General features: G+C 42.9%; 1 protein-coding gene across 2 annotated transcripts in view; it reads right to left on the bottom strand.

The window, feature by feature from the left end:
- The window catches only part of pcnt (pericentrin), a 46,999-nt gene that overhangs the window by 16,055 nt on the left and 18,513 nt on the right, over positions 1-12,431 (bottom strand). For both annotated transcript variants that reach the window (XM_080751424.1, XM_080751425.1), the window contains 19 exons: positions 12,374-12,414; positions 12,116-12,250; positions 11,241-11,502; positions 11,002-11,152; positions 10,267-10,720; positions 9,922-10,119; positions 9,169-9,240; positions 8,380-8,472; positions 7,862-8,014; positions 7,242-7,388; positions 5,169-5,329; positions 4,767-4,939; positions 3,737-3,918; positions 3,416-3,578; positions 2,609-2,851; positions 1,902-2,134; positions 1,398-1,517; positions 1,055-1,075; positions 389-625 (listed from right to left, as the gene is read on the bottom strand). In XM_080751424.1, the coding sequence (XP_080607550.1) occupies positions 389-625; positions 1,055-1,075; positions 1,398-1,517; positions 1,902-2,134; positions 2,609-2,851; positions 3,416-3,578; positions 3,737-3,918; positions 4,767-4,939; positions 5,169-5,329; positions 7,242-7,388; positions 7,862-8,014; positions 8,380-8,472; positions 9,169-9,240; positions 9,922-10,119; positions 10,267-10,720; positions 11,002-11,152; positions 11,241-11,502; positions 12,116-12,250; positions 12,374-12,414 (3,239 nt within the window). The remainder of the gene's footprint in view (positions 1-388; positions 626-1,054; positions 1,076-1,397; positions 1,518-1,901; positions 2,135-2,608; positions 2,852-3,415; positions 3,579-3,736; positions 3,919-4,766; positions 4,940-5,168; positions 5,330-7,241; positions 7,389-7,861; positions 8,015-8,379; positions 8,473-9,168; positions 9,241-9,921; positions 10,120-10,266; positions 10,721-11,001; positions 11,153-11,240; positions 11,503-12,115; positions 12,251-12,373; positions 12,415-12,431) is intronic.

The raw sequence follows: 12,431 nt of genomic DNA, 5'->3' as shown, positions 1-12,431 counted from the left end.
TCTACTTAAAAGCGAACATTCGTAACTCAAATATTTACTTCTGGGTGGTCCCTGGGACAACATATTTTGAGATGGGGGTCCGTGGCCAAATACCTGTAATTTTGGGGGTCCTTGACATGAAAAGGTTTGAGAACAGCATGATTTAGAGGGTCAAAGATCGGGTCAAAGATATTCAAAGACTTGCACTCATTTTCACGATTTTTCAAAAATAGCAGATCTACAAGCTCGCAGCGCGGCACTCGGTGCCGCGTTGTGAGCTTGTATATCTGCTATTTTTCTAAAGTTAAAGCATGAAATAATGGTTAAAGTGGTTAAAAACTAACGCGACTCGGGCGCGTTCCAGGTATTTGAGAGTTAAAAGACAATAGATGTGTACGTGTGTTCGTACCTGTGTGAGCTCCTCTTCTCTGAGCTTCATTCTCTGGAGATCTTGTTGAAGCTGAGTGATGGACCTGTTGGTCTCAGAGGTGCTGAGCAACGCCTGCTCCAGCTCTCTGATTCGCCCTGCCAGCTTGTCAATTTCCTCATTGCGCTCGACAATGTCGCGCTGGGCTTGCTGATTGACTGCGAGCAATGAAGCATGGTCCTCCGTCTTGTCTTTGATGACAGCTTGGAGATTCTCCACCTGACAGCACAGATGTAACCATTTGGGATTTCAATGTTGGACAGTTAGAGCTGTTTGAAAATCATTGAGGCGTTCCATATGACATGGTTTTGACATGATTGGTTACTAATGAAGCCATCCCAGATTCCTGCAGCCATTAGTATTGAATTAATGAAATACGGTTGTATTAGATTAAATAGACAATGGCTAAAGGACAGATGAAAAGAAAACAGTAATTATGCTGTTAGCAGGAGAGTAAAAAGACAGAATATAGAAATCTAAATGACAATCTACGTACTTATAGAAGTCTAGATGAAAATCTACATGCACTTTCAAATGCTCAAGGTCACCATTAAGCTCTAGATGATCACAGTGAATTAGGTGGCTAACACACAGCATGCACAGGAGTTGGACGGCTACGAGAGTTAAAGCTACAGTGAGATTCCATACCTGCAGAACCAAGTCCTCAATCTACAGCATTCCATTCAGAGCATGAACAAACACACACAGCAAACGTCAGGTTCATTGGTAAACAATGAACAATGCATACAGTACTTAACAGTTTGAATTCCAAGCTGAAGTTTTCAAGTTAGGGTTTCAATGCAAAACATATGGGGTATCGGGATATGGGGTTTAAAATAATGGCAGACAAAAACACCAACGCAATCACACACACTACAAACACGGCAAATACTGAGTAGTTTCAGCATCTTTAAGCTGATAGAAATGGCTAGTGTGCCTAGTATGCAGGTTCTAATGCTGGTATAATTCTAATGGGGTTGGTGAACCTTACCCTCTTTCCTTTGCTGTCCCCAGCGCTGTGGCCTTTGGCTGTCTGGCTGAGCTGAGCTTCCAGCCTGAGGATCTCCTGCTGGAACTCATCTCTCTCATGCTCACGCTCCACCGCCTGCTCCTGTAGGCGTAGGATGACAGCATGCGTGAGACATTTTATGTTGAACAATGATCATGAACAACATTTGTGAGACCAATTAGTGACTTAAGAGTCAAGACCCAATTTGCCAGTTACATTAAATGCAATCCGATTCTAGAAATATCTTACATAGATAGCACCCTTTCACCCTTGCCTTTACACCGGAGATCTAGACAATGCGCACCAGGCCAATGCCAGATGTGGTCTGGCATTTATGATAACATTCACGTCACAATGCATGCGGAATGCGTTTACATTTTTGTGTTAACATGCATTTATTCATATCCAAATATGATATCCCGATCTCATTTAAAGATGCAAATTTACTAAATTAATACAAATCTTCAATAAATGAAAAAAACTCACATCTATAAACTGCCGGTTGTGTTTGATCTGTTTTTCGAGGGCTTGGACCTGCTGACTGAGGTCTTCAGTGTTGGCCTTGTGATGCAGCTCCATCTCCAGAACTTTGGTCTCCTGTTCCTCCAGCTCCGTCTCCAGGGCCTTGAGGCGCTGCGAAAGAGAACTGCAGTCCTTCTCTGCCTGCCGCTGCAAGTCCAGCCTTTCATGGACCAAACGCTCTGCCTCAGCCAGGAGACCTGGAACAGAGCGGAGAAATGGCATGAAGTACGATGCGTAGATGACATGAGAGAAAGAGATGTTAAAAACTAAAATCATTAAAACATACAGCACAAATCATCCTGAGCTGCCATGTCTTCAATGACTACTATCTAAAGTAAATCACCGTTTTGGAACCATGAATCCAAATGACACTGCACTTCAAGAGCCATGGTTGCCAACTACAGGCAATGGCAGGGTTATGAACAGCATCTGCAAACAGCACAGCAAACGTAATGTGCACTCCCCTCCCCCCTTCACACATAAACCACTCTGACCCACAAACCTGTGTCAGGCTCTACATTCAGGCAGCGGCCTAAAGAGAAAAGACACACCTGAGCACAGAATTACATAATCAGGTCATGCTAGGAACAGAGTACATACATTACATCATATACATCTTAATGCATGACTGACTGGGCATGTCCTAAACATCCTTTTGTCCCTTCCCATACCTTTCTCCCTCTCCCCCAGGTCAGCAGTTAGATGGTCTCTCTGGCGCAGGAAGATAGCGTGCTCCTCGCTGAGCTCCTGGTGCTGCATCCTGAGGCTGTCCATCTCCGCACTGAGGCCCTCCATCTGGTGCACCTTCGCCCTGAGGCCCTCCAGCTCCTCCACCAGCCTCTCCTCCTGTGCCTCCTTCTGCTGTAGAACCTCCTCCAATGCTGCCTTTTCAGCCACATAGCCATCCAGAAGCCCTAAAACACATAATGCAACAGTGCTGCTACTAGCCCTGCATCCTGCGTCCCTGACGCATTCTTTTTTTAAAGGACACATTAAACTAAGCATCACTGCATCCCGGGGATGCATATCCTTTAACGCTATCCTTTCTGCTATCCGTCATTTCACAGCACCAGCTGAGCTGCATGTGGTGGAGTCTCCACAGCTGTGCGTTCTGGCATTATTGATGAGATGATTGAGAACATCTTGTAAATCCATGCTTCTGTCCTTTATTAACTACATACAAGTAGTATTTGCCACCATTTGTTTAAATCAAAGTCCTTTGTGTGATGTTTTCACCGTTGATACATAATGCGTGTATCGTTGCAGGACCCATAAAATAATTCTGGGCCCATTTGAATGACCAAATGTGGGTCCCGGGACCCATTACATTGAAAACCTAGCAACATCACTGATGCAAGGAATGGAAGTGCAGTAGTTAAACACTTACAATCTGGTGTCCCGATTTTGGGATTGACAATACAAGTCATCTTGTAGATCTACCATTTCTGAAATTGTGTTAATGAGGTTGTACAACTCACCCTCGGCCTTATGGAGGTTTATCTGAAGCCCGCTCTTTTGCTGCGCCTCCTGGTCCAGCTGCTCCAACAGCAGCTTGTGCTGCTGGAGGAGTTGAGCGGAATCTTCTCTGCCCTGAGAGAATCGCTCTTCCAGAGAGACATGGACGTCACGTGTCTGTTCCAGCTACACACAACAATAAAAGCAAAAACAGTAGAAAATGAAAGAGAAATAGAACAACTGTGCATACGGTAAATGTCATCATAAATGATCATAGACATTCAAATATAATTGAAAAGTGTCAATTTCGGTCAGTGCGTGCTTTTAGAGTGTGCATACAATACCTGTGAATTGGAGTGGTTGAGCAGGTCCAGCAGTGTGTTCACGGTGTTACGCAGTCTGCTACAGGCACTCAGTACAGCCTCCTCTCCTCCGGGTTGGATCTGTGTCTCAGACACCAGCAAGCTCTCACACAGCAAATGAGTCAACTCCAGGTCTTCTGAGGTCATGTCAGTAAGTGAAATGCCTATTTAAAAGCAACATGAAAAAAGTAATCAGCAATACTATGTCAACCAGTTGATCCCTGTGCGATGACCACTCTGGTATCTGACCAGGCATCAAAAGTACAGCAGCAACTAATGATTATTTTAATAAATCGATTAAGCCGTTGGTTTGTTTAATTATTCGAAGTGATTAATTTAAACCATAAAATAATGCTCAATAAGGTAATAAAGAACAGAATGGTACATGGTCATTAAATGATACCTGATCCTAAACATACAGTATTCCTTAAAAGTGCTTAATGTTTACAGAGCCCTAAAAAATACTTCATTTCATAATATGGAACAAAAACAAGCACATTTTGGTGAAGTTGTAAATAGTAACTAGGCTAAAAACCAAACCAAAGAGCTTTTGCTGCAGCTGCCCCCCGGCTATGGAACATTGGAACAACCTGCCCTTTCATATTAGAGCTGCTCAGTCTATAAATATATTTGAAGACCTTGCTCATTGCTACTGTTGTGTGCCCTGTGCTGTTTTTGTTTTCTCTTAATTGCATTCTTACTTTTTCCTAACTTGTTTTACTTTATTGTATTGTATTGTGTGTGGTATGTTGTTGTGTTGATGGCCTGTATAGCATTTTGGTTGGCTTCTGTCGTTTTAATTTGCTTTACAAATAAACTTTGCACATCATTAGACATGTTTGCATCATATATCACTAAACCAATACAAACATTTAAGATACCTTAAATCATTTAAATCCTAATCAAAAGAGCAGGCCCGGACTGCTGGCCTATCAGTCTGGGAATCTAGGCTCCTAGTAGCCTGAGTGCATTGCAGGTTCGAGTGGAAATATTTTACCATTGGTACACTCACCCGATTCCTGCTTTTCTATGTTCCCTGATGAGTCCTTCTGATTGTTTGACTGTTCTGATTTCTTGGCACAGACATTGATCTTTTGGCCAATGAGGTCCTCTGTCGCAACAGTGCTGCGGACCACTTCGATTAACACCTTTCTCAACGTCTCATTGGCCTGGTGCAGCAGTCGCCTGGGGACACAGGTCAAACTTTAGACAGTATTGCCACAAACACCTCTATTCATCACCAGCCAACATTTGTCTGGTGTGCATATTAATCACCCAGAAAACAAGATTCACAATCTTAAATAAATAAATAAATAAAACATATTACAGCTGACTTTAATGCCATAATGTTTTATGTCATATCACCCAGCTCAAACACACACACAAATACTATTACACAGAGAATTCCCATTACCCCTCCTCCTTTGCAGTCTGTAGGTCCTCAGTGAGCATCTTGAGAAGGTTGCCTCCCTCCTGGCTCTCTCGCTCTCTACGCTGAAGGAGTGTGCCCAGAGTTTCCATCTCAGCACGCTTCCCCTCCAACTCCCCCTGTAGACAGTCCACCTCCGCGCGCAGCTACACAAGAGAGAGAACAGAGTGAGAGGAATAACCCACTAATACACACAGATCGATTAAGGCCATGGCTACACGGAGCTGGATATTTCATATATCCAGGTTTTTCAGATATCCACATAGAAAAATATCTAGGTCCACACGACAAAGATATCTAGGTCTAACAAGCACGCACACAGTAAAGTCTTCAGAGATATCCGGGTTCCCTGTCTACACGGATCCAGTGAATTGGATATTTTTCAATCTCTCCACTTATTTATCCGGTATCAAAAATATCCAGCTTCGCAGCCGAAATATCCAGCTTCATGTGGCTGCAAGCCCCAACAGCACAAAAAATGTCTAGCTTCAGAAATATCCAGCTCTGTGTAGCCATGGCCTAAGTATCAAAACAAAAAACAGTCAATCACTGGCACAATGCCAACTCTTTGCCCTTCCAGGTTTGTTCCAAAGGCATCAGATGATTTAACTCCTAAGAGAATAACTAAACCACATGGCCACTGGCATCCTATCAGAGTGAAATAGTCACTCCCTTGTGTACGGCGAGAGAGAAGGTGCTATGTTGTACACAAAAGGAAGGGGTGGGGGGTCCAAATCAGATGTGATCAGTGCAGAGCACACACTGATTAGACAGTCCATAAATTAACTCAACATCCTTTGCCAAAATACCAAATGGACCTCCTGTCCCTCCTGTAATGTTGCAGCTCATTAGCTTCAGCAATACCCCATTTTCAGCAAGTCTCACTCCCACACAGGTCTGGAGCAGTGTGGGAGTGAGAATCATCTCTGCTACATCTTCTATATTCCTTATTTATACTTCATCACATGACAAACTGATTTTCTAAACGCATCACTTTTTTTTTGTAAAAAAAGTGTTAGGAAAGGCTATAATGAAGTAAATACAGTATGCTTTACTCTTTTTCTTCAAAGTCTGCCATTATAGCTTACCTTTCCTTCTTCATGCATGGTTTTCCCTTCTTCTAGCATCCTTTCCCTGATTTTCCTTTTCCTACCTACCCAACTCCCTCTGCTTGTTTCTCCTTCCCTCCCTTTCAGCCACCTGTGTCAGCACAACAATGATGTTGCCCAGACAACAGAACCCACATCCCCTTTTAAGCTTTGCTCCGCTTTAAGCTCAAGGGGGTTGAGGAAGCGTGCGTGTGCGTGTGTGTGTGTGTGTGTGTGTGTGTGTGTGTGTGTGTGTGTGTGTGTGTGTCAAACACACGCACGCACACACAGGTAGAGGAAGTTAATATTTTTACAACTAGGAGGCAAGCTGGTGGGCAGGTGCCATGGATACAAACAGATACACAGATAGGACAAAGCTTTGGTTTGATGTAAAATAAAGAAATAAGAGGGCTTCAAAATCATATCCTGTATAAACCACTATTTTCTTTACTCCCATGCATGCAGTAAAAACTAAAGATCTGAACCAAAAAAAATAAAACCTACAGGGGATTAACCCTTATTTTGGTAATATCGAATATGGGCCTGAATAATCATTAACTGATTTTGCGTGTCACCATAACAACCAACACGATTACGACAAAAGCAACAACGTTTTTGTCACAGTGTTATTCAGTGCAATCTGTAGCAACTAGAGAGGATGAATGATTGATTGAATGAAGATTACCACTGAAAGGCTGGATGGACACACAAGTGGAACGAGGGATTATAGATAATCCTGTCTGCAACAGTTACACATTTCCACCCAGTCTCACCCAGCATAAAGGATTAGTGTGGTGATAAAACGCATGAACCCTAGCACCCCTATTTTGGGGAGAAATCTGTGAAATCTGATCTACAAGATTTGGAGTGGAGGGGAAAAAGGATGGGGGTGTGTGTGTGTGTGTGTGTGTGTGTGTGTGTGTGTGTGTGTGTGTGTGTGTGTGTGTGTGTGTGTGTGTGTATAAAGTACCTGAGCCACCACAGCATCCAGCTGTTGGAGCTGGTCAGTGAGCTGGCTCATCTTGTCCGTGTAGCTGCGCTCCTTGTGCTCATGCTCGGTTGTGAAACTCCGCCTCTGCTTCTCAAGCGCCGCTTCCTTCTGCTCCTCTAACTCCGCCTTCAGAGTTAGCAGTCAAACAGTTACACGAGCTCAGAGGTTCAGGTCCTCAATTCAAGAGATAATAAAATCTCCCTCTCTCCCATTGTCTTTCCTTGTTGCCCAGCCACAAAGATCACGTGAGAGTATCTGGTGGGCTGATGGCTAACGATTGGTGGGATTAATGTGGAAATTGGGTTTGATTAAAGCTCCAGTGGGAATGGGGCTGGTGTTTTCAGAGATTAAAAGGCTCTTGTTAGAGCATACACCCATACACAGCCCCCAGTAATCCAAGATGTTACATACAGTAATTTGGAAAAAAGACTCTCACTGAGCAAAGAAATCCAAATTTGATCATATGTCGGACAAATGTTTATGTTGAATGTTTATGTAAATTAATGCCCTACATAATCATACAAGAGTGTCATGCAAATGTATCTACAAGCTCACAATGTATAATGCATTCTAAAGCCTAAAATCATCTGCATCTTTACCTTCAGTTGGTTTAACCGGTCCTGAAGCCTCTCCTCGGACTGAACCTTAAGAAGCTCCATCTCTTCCAGGAAGTGCAGACGTTGTCGTGAGTATTCCTCCTCAAGCTCCCTGCGACAGGCCTCCAACTCTCTCGCAGAAATACCCCTCAACTCCTAGAGCAGGACACACAGTAAACACTTAGTTTGACACCACAGTATGCAATTGTTCCCTCACACACTCACACGGATGCTCCTTCTTTGACTAATACAAATAAACAAATTCATACAAACAACCAATCCAATGTTCTGGCAGTAGAATGGCTCTCTGTAATCCCTGCTCTCTAATGGGCTGTAAGAGCCCCATGATACAAGAGATATACTGACGGCAAGATCACAACATGGGGTGTACCCTCACTCTGGGGCATAAGCACGCGCACGCGCACGCGCACACACACACACACACACACACACACACACACACACACACACACACACACAGTGTCACCAACCGATGCATGGTGCAATTATTCCACACATACTTGTAGCAGGAGTTGGTGCTGATCTTTCTCAGCAGTACATGTCTGAGAGAGCTCCTGAAGAGCTGTGCCATGTTGTTGTTCCAGCTCTAGAACCTGAGCAGAAGAAAGACAAAAAGTCCAATTAACTCAATTATAAAACGTAATCAATAATCAATAATCTAATAAAATAATTGATTAATAATGAATCCCTATTTGGGCATAATTATATAAATATACAAATAGCTGATCCACAGGATCACAACGCATGGCGATTTGACACATTGTGAACTTGTAGATTGCCTTGTTTCACCATTACTGCTGTGTGACTACAGATCTCAAATTAAAGGACTCTTTCAATCTTAAACGATTTGGAACACATACACACACACTACACGATTTGGAACACATACACACTACAAGATAATCTCGCCAGATCAGGCTAGAACAGGGACCGCCTTTCCCGACATCACCCTGATTATCAACTCACAATGTGTTGCTATGCTGCAACACATTTTGAATTTATCGATTTTTACTCGCCTTTATTGCAGTGAAGTGTATAATACAGGGTTATTGGGGTTAACCTGACTAATTGATTTAGTCCATTCTAAAAAAATCTTTTCGTGCTGATTTATGAATTCATAAGGAGAAAAAAAAGCTTCTTGATTAGTCGAATAACCTACGGTCATTAGGGCTGGGCAATTAACTGAAAATATATCAATACCAGAACCAACTTCTATGTAGCACATTTCAACGGGACAAAGTTCCAATGACTTATCATGTAAACATGAAATGGTGATGGATTGAGAGTACCTGCTTCTTGAGAGAGTCCAGAGCCTTGCAATGTTCTGAATCCATGGTCTCTTTTTGAGCAGTTAATTCTGCCTATGAGAACAAAACATTGAGACATTTTTATTTCTCATGATACATTCTTAGTCAAAAGATTGAAATGAAAATGTTATGATTTATTTTTTCTGACATTCTTAAGTCAAAGCCAACTTGTTGGACGATAATCGATATTATCATTTATCGTGATAAAAAACTCGTCCTCCTTTTATTTGCAGAGCTGCATATCCAGTACCACTTAAACCCTCTATAATTGGTGGACCTGTAAATTAGGTACTTGATAGTCTTTTTTTTAACACTACCAAATCTCTTTGCCAAAAAATAGCCGATCTACACGCTGTGAGCTTGTAGATCTCTGGGATAATGGACTATGGGGATATTTCGATTATCGCGATAATATCGTAAATCGCAATTTCTTTGGTCACAATAATCGTAGCCTCGGGATCCAGGCATTTCATTCAAGAAAGAAAAGCTGGGTAAAGCCCCCAGTAACTGGTTCAGCCAATCACAAGCCGTGGCCGTCAAGCGTCAAGGCATAGTTAGGCACAGAGATCGGTGAACAAATGCTATTGGCTGGAGACTCCCGGAGAGATTCTCTGGCTAGTGTATCCCCGCCCTTCTGCTCCAAAGAATGGCCGCGCTCGGTTAGCCTAAATATAATCGTGACATGACATTTTCATATCGTCCCATCCCTACTTGTGGCCATCTTTTCTCACTAACCTGGTGAACATGGCTGAGCTCTGCGGCCATGGCACTGAACTTTTCCATGTGCATCTGGGCAAGCTTCCTCTTCAGTTCCTCTCTGACGGACAGCTGCTCTGCCTGCTGACGCTCCATTTGCTGTCTGTGTTCCATCTTGTGGCGATTCAGCTCTTGACGATGCCTTTCTTCAAGCGGCACCATTTCATCACGCAGTGTCTGTAATAACATAGCATAAAGAACTGTGCTATGAAGTTTTATTTCCACTGAAGTTTTAATCATAATTATGAATGGCTTATAGACATAGAGCCATACTTTTGGCAGATTGAGAAGTGACAAAAGTGTAATCTTTTTGCAGTTACTCACCTGGACTTCTTTCAGGTAGGTAGCCTCCAAAGTGTCCATATTATCCAGCATCCTCCTCTCCAGTTCATCCTTCTCTTCCTGATGCTTGCGTTCTAACTCGGCCTCTTGTGCTTTAAGCTGTGCCTGATTAGTCTCCTGAAACACGGCCTGCAGGCGGTCGAGCTCCACCTTTTGTTTGGAAACGAGGGTCGCTTCCAAAGAAACAAGCTCAGCTTTGTGCTTGGAGTCCAACTCAATTGCCATAGCAGCAAGTTGCTCTCTGTAGGTGGCATTGAGTGAACCTAGCTGTGCTTTGTGTCCGGCACACAGTGTGTCCATCTCTCCTGAATGGTTCTTCATTAGAGCAGTTCTCTGCTGTTCCAGCTCAGCCTTGTGTTTTTCTCTAAGCTCTCCCAGAGAGACTTCATCCTTCTGGGCCAGACCCTGTTCCAATTGTGCCTTCTCTTCTTGGAATCTGAACCCATGCATCAAAAAGGAAAATAAATATGACATTTAAACCACATAAACTGTATTAAATACTCAGCATTATCAGAGATGTGCATTTGGCAAGTTTAATTAAGTAATTAATAAACACTTAAACAAATTATAATATTCTGTTTGAAAAGAAAGGCAGATAGAAAGGCTGAACATCCTCTGCATCATGTTTTATTAAGTATGGTGGTGGGATGTTCTTTGGATTAAAGAACTCCAGGAATACCCAAATACATCCACCCTCCAGCAGATCTTACACCTCACCTGTCCTGGGCTTGATGTAGACGCTCCTGACACTGTTCCTGGATGAGAGCAACGAGCTCCTTCACCTCAGCAGACATTGTGCTCTTGGCTTTCTGCAACTCATTGTCCAACTGGGCCTCCAACCTCTGTTTCACTGCTAAGACCTGGGGGCCTGGGAGACAAGATGACCAATTCAATAAAAAACAAAAATACAAATTTTATAATGGAATTACCAATTTTCTGCAATGAAGTCAACTTACTCTGATCATTTTCCAGTGCAGCCTGCAATGACTTCAATTTTGCCCTCTCCTCCTCCAGTTCCCTTTCCAGGTGTCTCCTCTGCTCTTCCATCCCTCTCTCTAGGTCTGCTTTCATTGTTTCCTGCTTCTCTTGAAGCTCCTCTCTCAGGCGCTGTGCCTCCCCCTGGCTCCTGTGGGTCAGCTCCACTTTCACCCTTTCCCGTTCCTCCTCCTTAGCCGCTCCAAGACGAGCGTGCAGCTCCTGAGCAAACTCCTGTTTCAACTGCAGAAAATTGCAGGGAATCAGAGTGAAGGACATATTGTGAGTGTTTGATCAGAATGTATGTTTCTATACTGTTCCTAAACTATGAGCCATCAAAGCCTGCCCGCATGCACGGCAGGTTTGTGTTCAGTAAGTCAGTCCTGTCTGTGTGAGTGTACCTGTTATGTTTGGAAAAAGTCAAGCGTTATGGTCACAATCAACGTCACAATCACAAATAGATGGGAGAATTGGTCATGTTGAAATTTAGAATAGATGGGGATTATCAGTAACTAAGCTGCCCTGAAGAGATAATACACTTTTTGTGCAAAACAACCTAATCAGTCACATCTTGGCAACGGATGTAAAGATGATAATTGCAAAGATGAAAAGTAGGTCATAATGATAGAATAAAACAGATCTGTTGCAATATGGAAAATAAATAAAGATGCATCTTTCCTGGTTTTATAAACAGTCCGTTGTTATTGTTACTTATTGCTTCAACAATTTCAAAAACCTTTTAGTAAAAAGGCATGTTTTGAGTAGGTACTAGTAAAAAGCTTTGTTTAAATTAAAGCTTTAAGTGATGTAGCTCTAATGAGTTTCCATTCATAATTCCAGTAAGTAGAGAGTGTACCTGCTGTGTGCTCCTCTGCAGCTCTTTTTCGTGTTGTTTACTCAGGGAAGACAGTCTGCTCTCCAGGGTTTGGATGATGTTCATTCTGGTCTGAAGCTCCTCGCTGTGACGCCACATCCTCTGCTCAACTTCCACCTAAACACAGTCAAACACCATCACTGTATCAACTCCTACATCTCATAGTTCTCAATGTTTAACCTCTGGAGATGTTATTTTTACATTTAGTGCATTCAGTGCATGCTAAATTTAATTCTTCACCTCAACCTGCCTTGCTGCCTCCAGGCGAACCCGTGTGAGGTCTGTGAGAGAGAAGTTT

The sequence above is a fragment of the Nannobrachium achirus genome, assembly GCF_963921795.1.
Source record: "Nannobrachium achirus genome assembly, chromosome: 20".
Classification (NCBI taxonomy): domain Eukaryota; kingdom Metazoa; phylum Chordata; class Actinopteri; order Myctophiformes; family Myctophidae; genus Nannobrachium; species Nannobrachium achirus.
This window is presented reverse-complemented; position numbering and strand designations above follow the sequence as displayed.